At 36.4% G+C, this 23,687-nt stretch overlaps 1 protein-coding gene across 3 annotated transcripts in view; it reads left to right on the top strand.

Moving 5' to 3' along the window:
* The window catches only part of nectin1b (nectin cell adhesion molecule 1b), a 242,958-nt gene extending 238,867 nt beyond the window's left edge, over positions 1-4,091 (top strand). For 2 of the 3 annotated variants that reach the window (XM_051135296.1, XM_051135293.1), the window contains one exon: positions 253-4,091. In XM_051135296.1, the coding sequence (XP_050991253.1) occupies positions 253-489 (237 nt within the window). In that variant the 3' untranslated portion in view covers positions 490-4,091. The remainder of the gene's footprint in view (positions 1-252) is intronic. The other variant, XM_051135295.1, reaches the window with a different exon arrangement.
* The last annotated feature ends 19,596 nt before the right edge of the window (positions 4,092-23,687 follow it).

Genomic DNA, 23,687 nt, shown 5'->3' with positions numbered 1-23,687 from the left:
TTCACATGACTCACGTTTAGTGTCATACGCCTCTTTTATACCCACAAGAAAAACGATGCAGATGACTGTTTATTCAGTTGCATAGAATGTTTATTTGTGTATAATATTATGATTATTCTCTGAATAGTGTGATCTGATTTGTGTCATACAACTTGACTTTACTGCGTTGAGTATGAATCATGTGAATGGCCTTTACAGTATTATACATCAGTGTATCTTCCTCTGTTTGCTCTAATTTTCTTGTTTCCATAGAACTCTGGGAACGAAGAGCTACCGAACCCAGCTGACTATGTGAGCTGCCATCATCCGGGCAAACAAGAACAATTTGTTGAACCTCCGCCTCCATCTGCCTACCCCCCTGTTACCTTCCTGCCCCAGAACCCTTATACCCAGCACCCTACTAATACCCCCATGTACACCTTCCAGCCCAACGCTGCCCCTCCCGCCCCCAGACCCCCATTTAACTACCCCAAAGAGCAATCCGTCTAGACCCACAGCGGTCCGAACTGGAAGACGCCCCATCACCCCATACAGGATAGCCATTACGTGTCACACCTGGAGAGAACAACACTTCCTTCCTCATTACTGTTGTCCTGCGCTGGCCACATCAGGATGCGGGCGGTCTCTCGGAACAATGAATAAAAGTGTCAGTAGTTTGTGGACCTGAAACCGTGTGTGTTGTGCACTGCATGTTTCACTATGAGGCTGTGGTTAGGACCCCTAGTCTTGTGCTGTAAATATAGAAACACCGCACCACAACTCTACACCCTCCCTCCCCTCACAACAGCACACCTCACTTCTCCTGAACACAGGGTATCAGCCTTCGCTCTGCCTAAACCTCTCTTAGATCTTTCCCTCCTTTATTTTAATTCTGCCAAGTGTCTGACCATTGACAGTATTTCAAGAAATTGTCATCCAAAAAGGAACGTTCTGTCATTATTCATGCACTCTCATGTCATTTTAAAGCATATGCTAATATTTTTTTCTGGAGCATGGAAGATGAATTTATGAATAACCTTCTCCCAGCTCTTTTTTGAGAAATGGTTAAAAGTTATTTTGTCTGTCAGGTTCAAAAAAAGGACAACAGACTTCATAGAAGTACCATATGCATCATATGATAAAAGTTCCGGTGTTATTGGTGTTCTTGAATGGAAAAAAAGAGCCATGTAAACAATATTTAAAGGATTACTTAACCCCAAAATTAAATTTTTGCCATTAATCACTTACTGCCATGTCATTCCAAACCCGTAAAAGCTTCGTTCGTCTTCGGAACACAATTAGACATATTTTGGATGAAAACCGGGAGGCTTGTGACTGTCCCATTGACTGCCAGGTAAATACCACTGTCAAGACCCATGAAAGTATGAAAGACAAAACAGTCCATCTGCAAACTGCATACGCTAAATAAGCTGTTTTCAAATCAAAGCATAAATATACGTTGAAAACGTATCCATGTGGTGCGGCTGACACAGAACAGCGTACGCAGTTTGCATCCAGCGGATACTCTCCAAAATATCTACGCTGATGGGGAGGAGACAATTGTTGAATACATTTTTTTTTTTCCATTGCGTACAAAAAGTATTCTTGTTTCTTCACAAAAAAATTCAGATTGAACCACTGATGGCAGATGGACTATTTTGACAATGTCTTTCATACTTTCCTGGGTCGTTACAGTGGTATTTACCTGGCAGTCAATGGGACAGTTACAAGTCTCCCGGTTTTTCATCCAAAATATCTTGAATGAAGCTTTTATGGGTTTGGAACGACATGGGGATAAGTGATTAATGCCAAAATTTAAATTTTGGAGTGGAGTAACGATTTAAAAGGTTTTCATGCTCCATAGATGCCAAGGGAGTAACCAGGGTTGCCAGGTCACGGTTTTTCTACAGAATTGGGCTACTTTTAAAATGTTGCCATTGGTTTATTTTTTTTTTTTTTTTTTTTTTTTTTTTTTTCCGGCGGGTTAATGGCATGACATATTGCATGTACTGCTTGTACTGAATGCTTGTACTTTTTTTATATCCTGCCAATGATAAAACTGCTGTAGATGTTACGTTTTGTGAAGGAGGGCCACTGGTGAGGAGCCCTTGTTCACTACAATATATTGGTTTTTAAACAGTCGCTGTAAAATATGTACTTTAGGTATGGGAATTGCATATTTTTTTAGTTTTGATATTTGGGATGTGGTCATTGGGCCACTTTTTAAACAATATTTAAAAGTCCTCATTTTTGTGCGCATATGGGTTTGAAATCGCATGAGGTTGAGTAAATAATGACAGAATGGTTTCTTTGTCATTGTGTCCCCTTTTTGCTTTCTTTTTTTATGTCATTGTTCTAAGGAGATGTTTTGTTTTATAGATTGTTACACATTTGTGTGTTATTCTTTAATTGTTCAAATTATATTTGCTTGCTTCTTGTTGTACATGCTTGAGTTGAGTGACTGTTAAATTATAACATTTTATTTATCTCATGATATTTTGTCAAAAATACGACATGGCACCACGTCCCTGCAGTGATTCTGCTGCAACAGCATTATATGGTAAATTGGCAGTGCCCGTTTTTCTCGAAGATATCCGAATAGTACCAAATATCAATAAAATGTTTAGTCATAATAATTTAAAATGTGAATGTTCCCTCTGCTCTAAATGAAAAATTAAAGGGCTCTATTTCACTTCCTCTCATAAGATATCATCCGACACAATGTCACAAATAAAACTTCTTTTTTGATGCATAAACACTTTCATCTTGTTTTGCTTGTAGCTACCAAAGAAATAGAGCATTTAATATTTGCTTCCACAGAAATGTTTACATTTGGTATTTATCAAAGATTTAGAGAGATAAACAGATACTTTTCATCAGGACACTCATCCACTTTTCAAGCAATCGTTATTACAGTTAATCGTTTATTTCTTAGAAATCTTGTTGTTAAAAAATAATGTTTTATTTCCGTTGCTGCTGTATTTATAAGTGTAGGTTGTCCTTGAAAATGCATGCATTTCCATCTAGTCCATGTCTTTTATTTTCATCATCTCTTTGTTAAACCTACTATAAAATATCCCGTTTTTGTTTTCACTGTTTCACTTTTGTTTGACCTAGACAAACCTTTTCAGGGACAATCCACAACTTTCTTCCTCATTAAGCTATTTTTGCAAGAAAAGCTATGTTGATGTATTTTTTTAGAGAAAGATCTTCAATATGCTCTTACCGTCTAGAACATATTCAGCGTCATATTCAGTCCTGAACCCTGTGAAGAGCCAACACAGATCACTGCTGCCCTCTTTACAACCTCAACCAGACCTCTTTAAAGAATGAGATCATCTGACAAGAATGACGCTCATGTTGTTAGGCCATGTCAAATGTATGTGCTGGAAAAGAAAAAAAAAATGTGCTCAATGTTTGTGCTAATTGTGAAAGTAAGTGATTAAAGAGAAACCCTTAGAATTGTTCAGGATTGATTTTAAAAATGTATTTTTGCAGTGGTTTATGGGATAGGTTACAATATGTGAAGCTACCTACTGTGCACACCTTTATGTCTGGCATTGATTTTTATGTGTGTACTAGCGTAGCATTAGAATCATCTGTGGTTCTTGGGTCGCATTGCTGGAAAGAAATACCTGTCCCCATTTCACATGTTTTGGATTATTGCTGCCACATGTATTATTATTATTATTATTATTATTATTATTATTATTTTTTCAACTCTAAAGATCATGCATCATTTGCCACTAGCTGTTTTTTCTTTGTTATCCTACTGCCTCGGATAATTTGAAATTGTAAATTGTTGTTTTTCTTCTGAAAATGTGATATTATTTTACTTCATTTCTATGTTTGCAATCCTGCCGAGTTTGTTTTTTACACGTGAGCTGTAGTTTTTTGTTAACATTTTCTAACACATGCGATGTATACATTATATCTGTATGTTTGTAAAGGAAAATCAATGTCCGAGTCATCGTGAACACATGAACTCAATCATTGTATGTGTCACTGCTAGTTATTCTTCCATATGTGAAGCATTATGACTTTTTTTGTCTTTTTTTACATGGGGATTATGTTTGGTGTAAAATTTAACTTTATGTACCAGATGTGTGAAACAAAACTCATGCAGATGAGCATTAAACCTCACAAAATCTAAATAATGTGTTTGCTTTTTTAATATATTTATGGTTTGTTGCAGTGGAGCTTCTCTGAAACTGAAGTGAGTTTTTCTAAACTCCAAGACTACTTTTTTTTTTTCTCCAAAACTACACATTTTGGAAATCAAATATGTGATGGTTTGCCAGATCAATTTGCAGACTAATTGTCTTGAAACTATATTGGTTCTGTATTCACCTGACCTCAAAAATAGCTTTATGGCATCCAATGAAACAGCTGAGCTATTTTTAACACAGTATATTTAAAAAGATAAAGTACCATGCCTTATAGTGACCTGAAAACAACAGCAGTATTAAGCTAAATATTTACTGAATGCTTTTGGATGTCAGTTAAGGACTTCTGGGAACACTTCTGCATGATGACTCTTGGAAATACGTTTTAAATGGTACAATGAAATGAAATTTATAAATAAACCGATTTATTAAAATAAATTAGACTTAAGATAGAGAGAACATTTCGGGGTAAAGTTTTTAAGATCGCCTTAACTTGCATCTTCAGTTATTCTACACTGAAGCAATGCTTGTTTTTCCAAACCAGCACATAAATCTCATCATTAAGTGAACTTAAGTGCATCATTAGTGAGCTGTGAGATCCAAATAAGCTGAGCAAAGCTTAAACATTTGCCGATAGCCTGATTCTAAGTCTGTATCTTCAATAGTTTGTCTTCCTGACAGTAAAAAAAAAAAAAAACTATTTATTTGAATATTACATTGAACATATTTTTCAAAATGTCATAGTCACTAGAAAATTAGATTTTTGATATAATTTTATGATATGTTGAAAACAGCTGAACTAGTCACACTGCATGACTATTTGCTCTCTCTATTCTTTCAGCACTGGTTTATTGTCAAGTATGCGTTGACAGAAGAGCCAGTGCTCTCTGATGAAAATTAATTTTCCTTCATGGCATCTGCTTAACCCAAAGTATAGATTCTCCTTTATATAACTGGAAAAGCAGTGGTTTATATATTTGAATGCCAGTGTGTGTCATTACTCTGACCAGTGGTATAAATGCCGCCAATATACTATGTCTAAAAAATATTTTGGACTGAAGAACATTAAGATTTTATAGCTCACAAGGCATTCATTTTCATTTGATTGGGAAGGCAGGATGATTTTCTCCATGACTGTGATGTGCCATTAAATCCATCACAAAGCTGTTTTTTCCCCCGTGTCCACTAGAGCAGCAGGCATTGCCAGATATTTTCTCTGTCTGATTGGGCATTTGGTGGTAGTGCTGAATTCCATGCTGTTGAAATTGTTTTCTGTCCCAAATGGCCTATCCTGTTACGGCACTTTTTGACAGCTGACAGTTGTGTTTTATGAATACTGATACAAACTATTCATTCATAATTTCTGGTTTTGGAAGGTTTAGAACTGGGAAAACCAACTGTAATAATCAACCATTGAAAAACACAAGTAATGCAAATATTGGAGGGGATGTGACTCCCTCAGTGGCATCAATAGTGGATACAGTGCTGTTGGTTACACTTTATTTTGATAGTCCACTTTAGAGATTCTACTAACTATACGTAACTACACGTCAGCTAATTCTCATTAATTTGCAACTACATGTCTACTAACTCTCAGAGCAGACTGTTAGGTTAGGTTTAGGGTTAGTAGAATAAGTTGACATATACTTGCAAAGCTTAGAAGAGTGTTAGAAGATATTAAGCAGACAGTCTACTAATACTCTAATGACTAGTTGACATGCAGTTGCAAAGTTATTTACTGTTAGTAGAATGTCTAAAATGAACTATCAAAATAAAGTGTTACCACGCTGTTTATATTCTTCCAAAAAGACCCACATTAAATCATATTTGGAGTTTTGTTGCTTCAAAGGGATAGAACTTTCTTCTGTCAAATATACACACATGCACACACAAAATATATTATTATACATGAATGGGGTTGAATGTTGTTTTTGATCCTAATGACTTTAAAGGAGAAGTTCACTTCCAAAACAAAGATTCACATATAATGTACTCACCCCATTGTCATCCAAGATGTTCATGTATTTCTTTCTTCAGTCGTAAAGAAATTGTGTTTTTTGAGGAAAACATTTCAGCATTTTTCTTCATATAATGGACTGCTATGGTGCCCCGATTTTGAACTTCCAAAATGCAGTTTAAATGCGGCTTCAGATGATCCCAATGCAGTTGTAAACGATCCCAGCTAAGAAAGAAGGGTCTTATCTAGTGAAACGATCGGCTATTTTCATTTAAAAAAATATAATTTAAATACTTTTTATTCTCAAACACTCGTCTTGCCTTGCTCTCCCTGAACTCTGTGTATTCTGGCTCAAGACAGTTAGGGTATGTCGAAAAACAATCGTATTTTCTCCCTCAACTTCAAAAATCATTTCAAAATCATCCTATGTCACTGCAGAAGTACCGACCCAGTCTTTGCAAAGTAAATATGCAAACAAAGATTAAACACCCTTAACCAAAAAGGTAAAACAGCAATATAGGATGATTTTGAAGTTGAGGGAGAACATGAGATGGGAGTTTTTCGACATACCCTAACTGTCATGACCTGGAAAACAAAAACAGTTTAGGCAGAGTAAGACAAGACGAGCGTTTGACATTAAAACGTATTTAAATTGTATTATTTTTATGAAAGTAACCGCTTGTTACGCTAGATAAGACCCTTCTTCCTCGGCTGGGATTGTTTACAACCGCATCTGGGATCGTTTGAAGCCACATTTAAACTGCATTTTGGAAGTTCAAAATCGGGGCACCATATCAGTCCATTATATGGAGAAAAATCCTGACATGTTTTCCTCAAAAAACATAATTTCTTTACGACTGAAGAAAGAAAGTCATGAACATCTTGGATGACAATGGGGTGAGTGCATTATATGTGAATCTTTGTTTTGGAAGTGGATTTCTCCTTTAAATGCTTGGGTAACAACAGTTGAAACATTCCTCAAAATATTGAAGTAAAACAGTGGCATTTGCTTACAGCTTCTTTGATTGCATGTTTGGCTGTGTGTCTAAAGCAGGCAAACCTCCAAGGTTAGCAAGAAGAGTGTAACACCAGAAGTCATGGGTAATTTTACAACAGTTGATTCAGTTTATGGCATTTCTTTTGCCTTTTTGTTTCCTCACTACTTCATCCTCCAGCCTGTGACTCGGAAAGCCTTCAAAGTTAGCCATCTTAAAGGACATCTCAATTCTCTAATTGAAGAAGCTTTCAGAGGAGCTATGACAGACGATACACAGGTGTATCCTATGCATAAGTCTTTCTTGACAAAAACCTTGCTATAAAAGTCTTAAATAACCAGACTTTAACAACATAAAGACAGATCCCCAGAGCACAGCTGATGACACTTAAGTGACAACAATAGGCTATTTCAACATACAAATAAGCTTTCCTTTGATTCATCAGTCCTCATTTTCTTCCCTTGCATCTTAAGGGGGGTGGAGCTACGACATGAGGAAACGATGCAAGGAAAGGAAACAAAGATGCACAAATAAGACATGAGAAGCACCCAGTGTTTCGCTGTTGCACAACTCTGACAAAAAGTCAATGACGTCAAGGTTATCAAGGCACACATGACAAGTTAGCATTACGTTATTTGCAATGTGCCCTCCATCAAATAATCACTACAAGCTTTATTATGCTTTGTTACTTTGATATAAAATAGTCTAGGCTTTGTATTTTATAACAATATTCAAACAATAAATGTAATTTTAACATTCTATAATGTGGTGTGACAGATCGATGTCGCCACCTCAGTCAACAGCACAGAGCACACGTCAACTGATAATTTCTTCCTCTTTACTAGTAATAACACACAAAAAAAACATTAATGCATCAGAAGGTATCAGTCCTATCTCTCATTTAATCATCCATATCATTTCAACTGTTGAAATATGTCAATAAAACAGCTTGTAAACATATGCCACATTGCATTTACATCAGGAAAACAATTCCATGTCCAGCTCATTAGTCAGCTACAAAAGAAAAATTAAATAAATAAATAATATTGAGGAGAATTTTACAAAATATGCACACTATTACATAATTTAATTTTTACTTGTCAGGTACTATGTTTAAATAAGTCATGAATTACAGAGTTTTTAGCCTGTATTTCAACAATGATTGGAGTACAAAACAAAATCATTAAACAGTTGGTATGAGCTGACTTGTGAACATTTTAAATGTTTATATATTTTTAATTATTAAATGTCTCTAAAGTAATTATATAGTTTCAGTGTTTCAGTTAAAAAAATATTATTTTATTATAAATTAATATTTATTTATGTATTTATTTTGTTTATTTATTTTTTATTAACTTATTTTATGCATCACTAGTCTTATAAAAAATTCAGCAGGTATAGCAGGTTATTTTCTGAAATATTCGGGGTCCACTCTGGCACATCAAAAATAAAGATGCCCTGGATTAACCCTAGTCCATACTCAAAAACATGTAATACACAAGTCAATAAACCTGAACCAAAGTACATCAGTAAGATAATTCCTCTTAAAAAGATTCAGGACCTCTTTGAAACATGTCGCATATTAGAGCTATAATCTTGGCATTATTATGGTGACTCTTCAGTCAGGCACCACAACAAGGCACAGCAACAATCACATCAACAAAATTGGTAATGACACCACAGTAATTTGGCTAATCAACAACAATAAAACTGCGTACAGAGAACAGGTGGCGCATTTGACAATGTGATGCCATAAGAATGACCTGACCGTGAACAACAACAAAATAACATCGTAGACTTCAGGAGACTTCAGGTGTCTTAGTAGAGAATGACACTAAAACTTAAATACTCTAGATAGATTGCCTACATCATGCACCATGTAGACTTTCGTAGCTTATATTGGAACACAAGCCTAAAACTGTGACAAATGCTCTAGGCTTAACATTTATCAACTGACTGGAGTTATTGTATTATTCTGAATTATTCATAAAAATCTGTTTATATACACATGTTAGCAAGATTTTGCTTTCTAAAAGAAACTGAGCTGTTCTTGAAGTTAATGGCAAAATAGCCTGAGAAAAAATAAAGGAACAGGTCACCCAAAAATTAAAATTTTGACACAGTTTATTGATTCTGATTGCATCCTGGCCCCATATTATTTTCTTTCTCCAGGAAACATGCTTTTCATAAAAAAAGCAGTGGATGGCAATTCAGAATATAAAGCGGGATTTTCATAAAAATGTCATAAGAAATAGTGTTCTGATGACACATGATAGTATTAAACAATTATTTTGTAGGGTTTTTTTTTTTTTTTTTTTTTTTTTTTTTTTTTTTTTTTGAAATAGAAACAATGCAATAAAACAACAAATCTACAAACCTGGAGTACGATCACACAGCCAGAATCAGAAAGCCGTTTGCTTAATCCTCTTGAACCTCCATATCCCATCTCTTCTCTCTTAGGCTTAGGTCACTAAAAGTTTACTCAGAGTGCCAAAAGTTCACTTATAATGCTTATATACAGTGTTGGGAAGGTTACTTTGGAAATGTAATAGGTTACAGATTACAAGTTACTTGATTTAAAATGTAATAACTAGTGTAACTTTTCAATTACTTTATTAAAGTAATGTAACATTACTTATAATTACTTTTTGATTACTTTTCTACATTTCTAATATTTTCAACTGTTAATCATTTTAAAACATTTAAACCAGGCACAGTTAATCTTACAGTAGCACTTAACACTGATTACTGTCAGACTTTCAAAATCCTTTATCACTTGAATTAAGATTATAATAAGTAAGGGATAACATACATCTTTATTTTGCGATAACAACTGGCTGGATGTACATTATCTCACTTATTACACAGCTGCTTGATAGATTATTTAGATGTTTCGTGTCAAAATAATTAGACATGAAACACTGATCTGAGTTGAAATATTTGAAGCTTCCATGAAGAAATCAGTTGCTAGCAAACGGCAAGTTCAAACTAGACATTTTAGGGATACAGTGCAGTCATACCACTTTATGACAGAAAACACTAGCATCTAACAATGCCTTGGAAAAAACAATCTTAAAAAATAAAGTTTATGCATAAACCCAAATAGGAAATAAAACAGTTATCAAATAAGCATGTGTCCTATTCTGTGTCCTAAACTCCTGAAGCATTTGTGTCTCATTTTAGAGCAGTCAATGCAATTTCTGAAAGAAGTCAATTAAATCTGTAAGTGGGGGTGGGTGTATGAAAAAAATTCAGATATAATCCCCTTTGTAATCACTGGCATTTTTCAAAAGTAACTGTAATTTAATTACACATTTTTTCTCAGTAACTGTAACTAATTACAGTTACATTTATTTTGTAATTAAATTACGTAATTCCATTACATGTGACTAGTTACTCCCCAGCACTGCTTATATACTACATAAAATGTATCTTGTGAATTCACTGTTCTTTCCCTTTTATGTACAATGTCTGCAAATGGTAAAATGGTCTCAGTTTTATAACAGAATGATAGATCATGATGAAGATTTAAAACTTTTTGTGGATTGTGCTTCTCTCAGAGTTTCTGATGAGAATAATTGTCCTTCTCTTATATAAGATGTGGTACTTGGATCGCGTGATTCAGCCCAGAAAAATATTTTTTTATTAAGTTTTATTATTTAGAACTAATGATTCTTTGTTTTGGTTTGGGCATTTACAGAAAACTGGAGAAGAGTAATGCTTTGGGATTATGACCAGAAACCTACTGTTTAGAGCTCAAAATTAATTTATTTACAATAGCAAATGAATTCACATTTACAAAAAAAGAGTTTATCATAACCTAATTTATATTCACAAAATAAGATTCACAAATGTATTGCACAACTCATAACACAAGTAAATGGTTATATACAAAATGATTGTTGAATCTGTATTTTCAAATACAGTGTGTGCCAGTTTGTGTGTGTGTGGATGTTATTTTTAACAACAGATGTTCTCTTTAGCCAGTCAGATGTGAGTTTTCAGTCCAGTCAATCACATTATGTCTTGCTCAATGCCTTGACTCAAGAAATGTTTATTCTGAGGTGCAAATGGGCTTCCATAGTTTAAAATCGTTTTCTAAAGGCATGATAATCTTCAAAAATTAATGTGTATGATTTATTTTGATTGACTAATTGATTGATTTAATCAAAATGTCTTAACTTGAGCTTCCAGTCTTTTCTCTGATGATGCATGCAAGACTTTTCCAATCATTTAGTCTGTTTACAGCACTTTTGAGTTCAACGCCCAAATCTCAACATCCAGTTTTTTGATAATCTGTTACACTTGGATTTATTTTATTGTGACGTTAAAGTTTCCTTTAAAAACTGTGCCTATTATTTTTGTGTTTTGGCCCTGTTTTGTAATCCAGACAGATCTGGCTGATGTTAAGCAGATATATGGCACTGGGTCCAGAAATCTTTTCTCTATCAGTCCAGTGCACCTCCAGCTCACTTGTCATCTTGACACCTTTTAATAAGCATTAATTGCAGTAATTAGTAATCCGGAGCACAACCCTCATTATATCATACTTCCAAAGTCATTACAATTTAGCAGGACATTAGGCAGCCAGTGACACAGACCAGTTACAGGAGCAGGGGAGGAAGATCTGAATGCAAATTTAAGTGAAGGTTTCAGCCATCTTGGCACCTTTGAAATCAGGCACACCTCCAAGGACTGATTCAAACATTCACCCGTGTCCCCAATAAGGATACCATCACACGAGCTAAGGGGGACCTTTACTATGCTTTCCTGCAAACTGGTTAAATGATGTGTGACTTACGAAATAACCTGCTGAAATCTTTGGGTTGGAGTTGTTGCTGTTATAGGTGTGTTATCAATCACATGGCACTTCCCACAAATATGTAGACCTACACTGGTGTCCCTTTTTATCTAAAAGCATTATAAGCACAAATATCATGCTTTACTGTGAGAAAAAAAAAAAAAAAAAAAAAAATAGATGTTTTATTTTCCAACATAAAATTAGCCTGTTGCATGAAAAGTAACTAGTTTAACCTAGTACACATTCAATGCCTTACTTATCCCAGATAACTAAGTGCCACTCAGGGATCTTGACCTTCTTGACTATATCCAGAAATTAACAGTGATCTTTTAACACTTTTAACAGTGATCTTTTGAAACAACTAGTTGAATAAATAAAAATCAATTTAATTTGAACTCTTTCACCGTAGTTAACAAAAACAAAAACAAAAAAAAAAACAATAAAAAAAAGGCTTTGATTGTTATGGTGGGGGTTGATGCTAATTAGATCCAATACATACTGTTCATCTACTGTTTATTGCTAAAAAATTGCAGTCACGCAAATAATGTTTCAGTCTGCTCAACAGCTCAGATAATAATTTGTTCCATCTCATGAGGTTGATGATGATCATTTTCTGGAGGATAATTGTCTCATTTTACTGACCATTTGTCAGTAAAAAAAAAAAAATAATAAATAAAGTCTGTCTTTGTGGACATTTTCAGACAAAAACAGTGAATGTTGATTTTTATTAGTACCAATTATAGTATTAGTTAAGTTTAAACTATTATTGTATTACTTAACCCCTGAATGCTTATTGCTATAGGAGTCTCCACATAATTTGTTTGAAGTTTCTGTGATGCAGACTTTGGTCTTTATTTCTTTCTAGTCTAGTTCTTATCTTGGGGTCATCATCAGTACAACGAACAATTGTGCTGCAACAAAGATTTAAAACATTGGTATTCCCACACACTACTTTCTTTGCTCAATTAGTTCATATCTGCAGCATTACCACTGAGTTCATCACAGATTGAGCCAAAGAGGTAATATGAAAATCCTCCTGCTGATAAGAGTTTAATTTGCCACCATCGGAAAGGAAAAGGGGAAAGAAATGCATAATCACATAAGTTCATGAATTACTTGTCTTGTGAGGTAAAATCTGGGGCCTTGTTCAGCACAGGTTTTAATACAATTATCCCCAGCTTAAGAAATGGGTGAGAAGATGAATATTTCAAGGACATTGTTCCTTGTTGGGTCTGTTTCTCTCTCTTCAGTCCAAACAAGTAAGTGAGACTGTGAGTGGAAGAAAAGCATTAAACTCTATAGCTAAAGGTAAAGCGCTACTCTCAATTGTTGACAGCGAATGCACTGACTGAACACTGTTAATCTCATTTAACCAAAGTAAACTGAAAGTCAAGTAGCTTCATGCCATTCCATCAGAATGTGCTGGAAGCTTCAACTCCAATTAGTTAAAAAACACAATCCATTTAGATCCGTGATTCATCCTGTGCTTCATCTAACAAACCTCAAAAGAACAGTCATTAACCAGATTTACTTGAGTCATGATCAAATACTTGAGCTTCAGCTTGTCGAGAACCTTTAAGCGAGAGTTCATATAAAAATAACTGTTAATTACTCACTTTCAATACAGTGACAGTTCAGAGCAACTATGTATCAAAAAGAGAGAGAGAAAAAAAAAATCACCATAAAAGTAGTCAATATGATTTGTATGCTACATTCCAAATCTCCTGAAGCCCTATGACTGACAATCTGTTACTCACTGATAAGTTATTTACTGATCATCTTCACTTCTGCTCTCTTTCCCAAATCTCATCCACGTTCCTGTTCAGATTTAAAATGCAGCATTGATATGTTGCACAATTCCTGATGTCATTGAAGTCAAACAACATCACTTGTTTTTTGTGTTGTGGCAAAATGCGGCATGCAAATTTCATGCTAGGCAAAAGCAGGTGTCACGATCTGCTACTGCGTAGGGAGGAATAAGGAATAAGGAGACATGGAATAAACAAACAACAGTCTTTAATAAAAGTCCAAAAGAACACAGGGAAGGCAGGAAAACACGTAGCACAGTGAAGCTGAACAGGAAGGCATACAACATCGGACCAAGGTAACATGGGACAGACAACATTATAAGAACTCAACTATACGAGGTAATTAAAGGAACACAGATGAATCAAATGCCCACCGAACAGATCGTGAGCTGAGGGTGAGCATAGGGGCTGCCAGACGACAGCGGGGTAGGAGGAAAAAGTGGACGGGCATTTGTGAGCCACCAGGCTTTCAGGGCCGCCCTTGGGAACAGAAGTCCAGTCTGGGCTGAACTTGGGAACAGAGTCTCTCTCTGGGTTGGACTTGGAAACAGGAGCCGTCTCTCGGCTAAACTCAGGAACGAGAGCCCTCTCTGGGCTAGACTTGGAAACAGGAGCCCTCTCTGGGCTGGATGGGGAAACAGAAGCCTTCTCTGGGCTAAACTTAGGAACGGGAGCCCTCTCTCGACTGGACTTGGAAACAGGAACCCTCTCTGGGCTGTACTCGGAAACGGGAGCCCTCTCTGGGCTGGATGGGGAAACAGGTGCCCTCTCTGGGCTCAACTTGGGAGGAGGCTCGGGAGGAGGACAGACACCCAGGAGGGGGCTGGCAGACAGCGTCCATAGTGGAGACGATGGGAGGAAGAGACAAGAGGGGCCAGGGCGGATCAGATGGAGGGAGGAGCCAGGGGGACAACAGGAGGAGCCAGGGAAGAAGAAGGGCTGATGAGGAAGAAGGGCTGATGACACCAGGGGACCAATCCGACAGCGGAAGAGCAGGTGGCGAGGCGGATCAGGAGGCCCGAGGTGGAACTGATGGCTCGGAGCGACAGAGGACCAAGGTGGAGCCAAGGGGATGGAGGAGCCTGATGGAGCCGGAGCTGTGGCGGAGCCGCTGGGTCGACAGTCCTGGACTCTGAGGCTGGAGGCGGAGTCCTGGAGGTGATCCTCCAGCCATGATGTCGATGAAGACTGGCAGACCTGCAGTGAGCCCACCGCACAGATGGTGGGCTGAGGGTGAGCATAGGGGCTGCCAGACAACAGTGGGGGAGGAGGCAGGAGTGGGCAGGTGGGTATTTGTGACACTCCAGGCTCTCAGGGCTTCCCTTGGGAACAGAAGCCCACTCTGGGCTGAACTTGGGAACAGAGTCTCTCTCTGAGCTGGACTTGGAAACAGGAGCCCTCTCTGGGATTGATGTGGAAACTGGAGACCTCTCTGGGCTGGACATGGAAACAGGGGCCTCCTTGGTCTAGACTCAGTATCAGAGGCCCTTCCTGTGTCATACGTGGGAACAACAGCCTTCCCCAGGTCGACATATAAATCCACCCTCAGCCATGGTGCAGTAGGCAGAGCTCCTCTCCGCAATCTGACGGTCCAGAGCTTTCTCCCCTGTGGCGGGCATTGCAGTCGGCTCTCGCACCTGGTCTGACGTCACTTGCAGCTCTGGCTCCACGGTGATCCTCAGTTCTGTCACTCCTTGTGGCGATGGTTCATCAGTCGCGCCAGGCTTGGTCCGTCATTGGTGGGCTCGGCTTGTGCTCTGCTCAGTGAGGAGATGGTGGGCTGGGCAGTGGTTCTGGCTGAGTTCTGGGTCAGGCATAGACACTTTCCAGACACCAGATAATAGCTTCCCTCCAGCTCAGTCTGGTAGTGTCTAGGAGGTCGAGGGGGTGGTAGTAATTAGCCCCTATCCAGAACACTGAGCTTAGTGCAGCTTCGTCGAGCGCTGTTAAACCGGCGAGCTGGCCGAACTCAACTGCATACTCCAACAGGGATAGGTCCTTACGTGCTAGGGAGGTGAACTTAGAGGTGAACTTAGCAGCCAGGGGATCCATGGGGAAAATGGGGAAAAGCAGAAAACAAAATACTGTACAAAAAAGTGGAAACAAAACAGAGGTGAAACATGCAACCAAAACGTTTGTAGGTCCGCCGTTCTGTCACAATCTGCTACTGCGTGAGGAGTGAGGAACAAGGAGACATGGAATAAACAACAATAGTCTTTAATAAACTTTCAAAAGAACACAGGGCAGGCAGGAAAACACACGTAACACAATAGAGACAATCAGGAAGACGTACAACAGTGGACAAAGGAACATGGGGCAGACAACACTATAAGAACTCAAATAAATCAGGTAATTGGGGAAACACAGGTGAACTCAATTGGAACAGGAACAGGAACAGGAACAGCAACAACCAAATATGGGCATAATAAAACACTAGGGAAAACTAGGTCAAGGAGCACGTGGGAACAAAAACAAACACAAAGACAGTCCATAGACGTGACAGGAGGCAGCCTAGGAGCCTAAGCCCCTGTATAAATACAAATTAGAAATTCATATGGATGACAAATAACATACCATTGTTGCTAAAATCAGTTAATCAGCAAATAATTACATAGCGATATGATATATTATAAATGTAATATATTTTATACTTTAAATATACACAATTATTTATTATGTAATTAATTTAAAATCATATATTTTTAATATTGCCAAGATGTAAAAAGGAACAACTATACTTATTCCACAAAGAAGACATTTTGTCTAAACTGGAGAGAATTAGTCATTGTACAGTCATAGTCATTTTCCCAGAAACACATTAAGCTGTGCTGAGACCTAAAATGAACATTCAATATAAAATCATATTAGTTATTTTTAATTAGTCTTACACCTACCAAACTGATAATACTGTTCACTGTCTCAAACAAAATTAACAGCAGAGAATAACACTGTGAAAGCTGAACAAAAGAGAGAAAATGCTCAGGGAAAGTAAATTAATTTAAGGAGAATTTTATTCTTGTCTTTGCCTTGGACACCTAAATATCTCACAGCTATCATATGGCTTCAGGAGACATTGAAAAAATCAGTTTGAACTATTTTATTATACCTTTTATGGTAGTTTTGGTCCAGGCAGTGATCCCTAAACTGTTAAATGAAAATGGAAAAAAGTTACATAAAGATTTTTCTTTTCTTTTCTTTTTTTTCTTTCCTTCAAAATTTCCCCATCTTACATTTTTGCAATAACGTAAAGATGAGTAAACAATGGCATCTTGAGGTGAACTTTTCCATCAAAACCAAATCCTCCCATATTCAATACTTATCACACAGGATAATACCAGAGATACATCATCCTGTAAAGCACATATACAACTGGTAGCCAGAGCTTCTTGTCTTCATAATCTCCTATCAGGTCTTTGCACTCAACCTGTCTCCGACCCACACGTTGAATGCATCAGTTTCTTTAACAATCAATAAATACACAATAAATCATCAGCACAGAGCTGAGAGCAGCCGGGTGAATCAAGGTCCACTCATTCAGCCTAATTTGCTTTTCAATATCTCACTGTGGATAGATCCTGCGGTCTACAGACCGGTTGTCTAAATGTCAGCGAAAAGGAAAAACTAATGGATGTGGGAGCGTGTCACACGAATCGACATGGCGAAACATCGCTGTCTAGGGCACTATCTGTGACAAGGGCAACCGAGAGGGGTAAGGGCAAGGAGAAAGAGAGAGTGAGAGGGTGTTTCAATTTTCTCATTTTGTTTAGTTTTATTGTTTACAATCGAAAAACAAGGTACCTGTGCAGATCCTTGGATCTTTACAGGTGTTAAAACTGTGTATTCATGTGCAGTTTGATATGACACTGTCAGAGAGGGAGGTCTAAAAGAAGCTTAGAAATGGATGTTACAATAGTTTCATACGTGTTACAATAAAACTTGAAGTATATAAGATGTGAATTAAATGATAGTGAGAGGTAAAATTCTAATCAGATAAACAGGTGTCAATCATTCATCATTTAAAACATAAAAAATATATTTTGTAAAAAAATAAAATAAAATAAAATAAAAAAAGAATTGTGGACATTAAATTTTAAATAGGATCTTTTAAACAGTACAGTATCCACATTTTTCTCTAAACATGGTCCTGTGAGTGGAGTTTCAAAGAGTAATTATTATTATCAGCTATGCCCAATATGTTTATTTATGTATGTGTATATACAATATTTTATGTATGTACACTATCTTCATTGGTAACTAATACTGAAAATGAAAATGTATTAAAACTGTGTAATTTCTTTAGATTTTATTCCATTTCAACCCCATAAAGTCAAACTAATTAAATAATATCTAGGACATTATAAATAAGTGGGCAAATAAATATTTTTATTATTTGTATCATATTTTGTGTGTGTAAGGCCCTGAGCAAAAAATATGCAATTTGTTGTTTGAGTTGTGTTATTGACAAAAAAGTAAAAATTCTAATTACTTGTATAGTAAATCAATTACATTTTAATTGATTTAACTGAGTATAGCAGACTACTTACTAAAATTAATTACTCACTACTATTTATTTATTTATTTAGTGATGTGGTTGTAATATTTAAATAAATAAAAAAGGAAGTGAATTACTTACTTTAGAGGGGCCGAGCATTAATTATGGGGGTCAAACCAGCCAGTAATTCACACCCTGTCAACTGGGTCTCGTCTCTGCTATGTCTAATTCAGCCTATCGAGTGTGAAAATGCTAAATGTGTCTATCAGGAAGACCTCTTGTCGATAATCCACAGTGGGGAGGTGAGGTTTGAGGCGTGGGGTGCCGTCTCCTGTGACTGCCAAGAGATATTTGTTCATCTTTATTGATTCAGACTTCAGTAATACCGTTTCTAATCTGGTGTTATCATGGAGCATCCTAGAGGATGCCTGGCCTCAAATAAATATTTGCTTTCAAAGACTTTTCTCAGTTATAAACCTACTCCTAAAATCACTGCAAAGAAGTATGAACTGTGGCCTCACACTTGAGTGGCAATCTAATAGCTTATAGTGCTGAAAGATCTTCAGATTAAGTAAATATAACCAAGCAATTTATAAGTCAATGAAGATGGCTCATTTACATTCCAGAGACGGAGGAGTTCATTTAGAGGCGATAGAGAGCAACTGCAGTTCAAGATACTAGCTTAGCTTTGCCTCTGGTTGATTTAACACACAGGCAAAGGTTGACGCTCAGTGCTGTATAACATCTATACAGTGATTCAGATGCTATTTTCACCCTACCGGAATGCCAATCACATTGAAGAGAATTCTTATAGAAGCATGCAGAGTTATTTTTGAACTAAATGCATGTTTATCATGTTCATATTTTTCCTGTATTTCACACATGGATCTCAAGCAAATGCAATTGCTCATTTGAGACAGCAGTGTGTGTATGATTCAAGAGGCATAGGCTAGCTGATTAAAAATAATAATAACAGTATGAACAACTGTACTGTATCTGACCTGGATCAATCGATCAATGTATCTATCTATCTATCTATCTATCTATCTATCTATCTATCTATCTATCTATCCATCCATCCATAATGTAAACACTTAAATGCATTATATATTTTCATAAATACTTGTAACCAAACCTAAAATGCATTATAATATTTGAAGATTTGTTATTGTTTTTAACTGCATTATACATTCTAAAGGTGTTGCAGTGAATAGAAAAATGTTATAACTGTATTTTTTTTTTTTTTTTTAGAAGTTACCAGTAAAAAAAAAAAAAAAAAAAAAAAAGGCCAAAAGGCCAGATGTTGAAACATAAAAATACTCTATTCAGAACAGACCACACTTATGCTGTACCTTTACTGCTGTCCAAAAAAAAAAAAAAAGTTATGGGGCAGCTCTCTCAACACCATTCAGGAAAATTGTGTACACAATTGCCAGAGCAATAATGCTGAAGCTTTCTCCACTGGTGGAACTTTGGGCAATAATGATTGTAGCTAACATGTAAAAGTTAAAAGCTTTGGAAGTAGCTATCTTTGGACAGACTAGAAAGTCTTACACTTCTGTTTCATCCCTTGAAAGTAATAAAACAAGCAGCTCTGCTCATGACATCATTTTTTATATTTTTATTTATTTATTTATTTATTTAATTTACTTATTCTGCACAGGGAAGTCCTTCACTTCAGAAGTCCAGGGACAAATTTGAAATATGAACATATTAAGAATGACCTGGTGTCTTGTTTTTATACTTTACACACAGATCTGTAACATATTACCAAAGAAGAACTGAGAAAGCTTAGTTATAGATTGTTAAGCCTCTCCACCGGCCTTCTTTTTGTGGTTTTATAGTTGGAATGAGTTGGAAAAAAAACACTTCAATCATCTGCCATCATGTCAGTCTGGTTGAGTGACATTTTCCGACCGTGAGATTCTGTCTTTCAGTGAGTATCTGGGAGGTTAACGGCAGACACCGAGCCCATTGGTGTCACCTCACACTACACTGCACCTCTAATTGGCCCATCAGTGCAGTGATGTCAATGGGCTGTTGAAAGAGGAGTGGCCCTGCTCTCATCAAGGCTTTGACTGACAGGGACCTTTAAAGGGTTCTGATGACAGATCACAGGATAGCAGGGTGGAAGTCTCTGCTGTCTCTTTTTCCACTCAATAAGTGTTATTTATGCACTCAGACGGATGATGAAATGGTTGTTGGTTGAAAGTCAACTTCAGTTTGACAGATAGTTTATCTCCTGACACTAGTGGGCACCGTTTGATGTGATATTTGACTTGGGAAATAAAGTAGAACAGATTGCCGGACAGGTGTAAGAATTCAAGTTAAGAAGATATAAGTCATGGAGGTTTTTTAGAACAGACGTCTTGGCTTGACTTAATCGAAAAGGAAAGTTTTAAGCAACTACATGGTAAATTGACAGTAATTGTTGTATGAAGTCGATTGTGTGTTTGATTATTTGGTTATTTATTGCTATTTAGTTAAGCTCTTACTGTAAAATAGAAGCAGGGGCTGAAAATTACTTTATTTTTTGGCATTTTGCCTTTATTATGGACAGGATGGATCAGAAAGGACAGAAAGTGAAGCGGGAGAAAGATGGGGGGTGGAATTAGGAAAAGTCCTCAGATTAGGATTCGAACACAGGATGCCAGGAGCACAACAGCGCTATATGTCAGCATACTTCCCACAAGGCTATCGGTGCTGACCGGAAAATGCGTTTTAGATTACCTGCCAAGATGCCTGAAAGCTGATTTCTTACTGGTCAAATATGCATATAAATACGTAGACACACACACATTATTCTAAAGCTTGCTGTCAGTAAAGTTCTCATGTTTTTTAAAAAAAAAAAAAAAAAAAAAAAAAAAAAAAAAAGTTTATATATATATAGTGAAATATTATTACAATTTAAAATAACTGTTCTCCATTTTAATATATATATTAAAAAATATTTATTCCTCTGGTCAAAGTGTAACCGGTACCACACTGGTACGTGAGCACGAACCCTCTTTACATGGACCAGATCAGAAGATCACATTCGCTCGTAAGCCAGTGTTGCAACGAGACAAGGGAAATAACCACCAATACCAGGTTGTAGTTACCAAAAGGTAAAAGGTTCCTCTTATCCGTATTTGACTGTATGCACCAAAACAAATAAAGTTATAACATAAACAGTTCACAAGAGGCTGTTATTTTTCCTTAAAGAAAATATTGAAATAAAATCAGCTTCAATATAACTGACTCTTGTATTTTTTCTGAAAATGCTTGGTTAAGCTCAGCTATAAGCTTTTGATTTACCTTGTTTCTTTCCTTTTACTGTAGAATTAATATACTCAATTGCACTCTGTTTCAAGAAATATAACTTGAATCAAACCCTTGAGTTGTTTCTTTCCACAACCCTTTTAATGAAACTGAAATATACAACAAAATAAGCAACTGCAACAATAAAATTGAATACAGGTAAATTGATAAAAAAAAAACAATACAATTTCAAGACCCTTCAATTTAAATGTCCGTGAGGTAAGTTAACTTGAGGACGTGAAGTCTAACTCAGTTCAAGGTTCACTTATGAAATGCAACTCTGCACAGGAAAAGGGAAATTGATCCTGTCTTCCACCACAATGTCCAGGGAAAGTGTAAAAAAAAAAAAAAAACACACAAAATGGTCCTACCACTTCGATGCTTTACAATGATTGTCCAACTTCGGGAAAGTGGTCTGGCTCGCCAGTTTCTGCTAACATTGTGCTCCTTGTGGATGGCAGAAACAACACACGTATTAAGAAGTCCAGAAACCCCCTCATCCAACTCCAAAGATGAATTCAGGTACAGGAACTTAAATAAAGCATAAAAGAAAAGGAAAGAAAAAAACCTCAACCTTGCAAAAGCACAATTAATCACAAATATTTCCTGTTTAACAAGTTTTACACTTCAAGTGAACATTTTCAACCTTGTAAAACACAGTAATATACGTATTTTCAATACTCACATCTTTGTGTTTTCACATTTTCTTAACATAACATTAATATTGAAGAATAACACCTTCAATTAATGTAAGTGAACTCAATCAGCTCATAGCCAATAACACATAGGACTGCATAGTTAGCATAAACCCCCTATGTAAGGTACCTTACAAATGTCACACTTATCACTCAAATACCTTAAATGCTTTTAAAGCAATAAATAATCAATTTAGCCATTGAATAAACTCATATTTCATCTCTTTACCAACTTTTTTTCAACATTTTTTTTTTTTTACAAAATATATAATCACAGCATCATTTGAATACACTCAACTCTCAAAAAAGTAAATAATATTAACTCCATAAAGCATATGAAATAAATCATGACCTCACTTACCAAAAAATGAGTGATATTAGTTAGAATGAATCCCTCGTGCACCACATAAAGGCTGTTTTACATGGATTTTGTCAGACGAATTTGCGCAGCTCCTCGATTACTTTATGGGAATAATGCCACTTAATAAACAATTTTCTCTTTTAAAACAGCAAATTTAAATTCAAGTATTGTGTTTAATCTGGTACTTAGTCTTCTCTCTCTATTTGTTTCCACAGCAGAATCGCGAAAAGAGATGAAACGCTACTCTATCCGCCATTGCTTCTCTCATGAGGTGAAACACTTGCGTTGATCGAATGATTGCAATGGTGCAATCAGCGGTGGCCGGAGCTACGTTCAGCTATTCAGTTCTATGTATATTTATATATATACTCATTTCTTAAGTGTGACATTTTCTATTGCTCTATTATCAATATTTAATTTCTCATAAAGTACAGTAAAACAGTGTTTATATATACAGATATCGTAATATCCTTTTTTTTTTTCTTTTAGGTTGGATAAGGGCTAGTAACCTGGGTTACAAAAGCTAAATTTTCAGCAACACTACTCCATTCTTCAGTGTCACATGATCCTTCACAAATCATTCTAATATGCTGATTTGAAGCGCCTCAAGTCTTTTGACCAATCAGAATCAAGATAAGGGCATTGTCCTCTTCTCATGGGCACGTTTTCACAGTAGTAGACATCGCTGAGGTAAGTCTGCTGTCAATGATGTAATGCTTTTAAACAAACTAAACCTTAGATAACTAATTGCTATAGAAACGTCAACTTGCCAAATTAAGTTTAGTCTGTTAAGTCAAGTCTGTTGTGATACGTTTTTTTCTACCATTATCCCAACTTTTCCCAACCTGTTGGTAAGCTTGTTTAAGCTAACATCAGTCAGTTCAGAATGAATCAGAATGCCTTTGTGGAATTGAAAGCTAAATTCCACTGCATCCATCCATTCTATCTGATTTTAATGGCAGTCATTGTTGAGAGTTTACAAATGAACAATGAAACAAGACCCACAGTGTTTTAATGAGTGTGAAGTGTTAACATGATCAGTGTTGTTTGTTATTTTTTAAGTTTTATGCTTCAAATTCCAAAACAATATATAATTAATTTCTTTGTGTACTGCCTTGCTTCATTCCAGTATG

This window comes from Labeo rohita, chromosome 18 (genome assembly GCF_022985175.1).
Source record: "Labeo rohita strain BAU-BD-2019 chromosome 18, IGBB_LRoh.1.0, whole genome shotgun sequence".
Classification (NCBI taxonomy): domain Eukaryota; kingdom Metazoa; phylum Chordata; class Actinopteri; order Cypriniformes; family Cyprinidae; genus Labeo; species Labeo rohita.
This window is presented reverse-complemented; position numbering and strand designations above follow the sequence as displayed.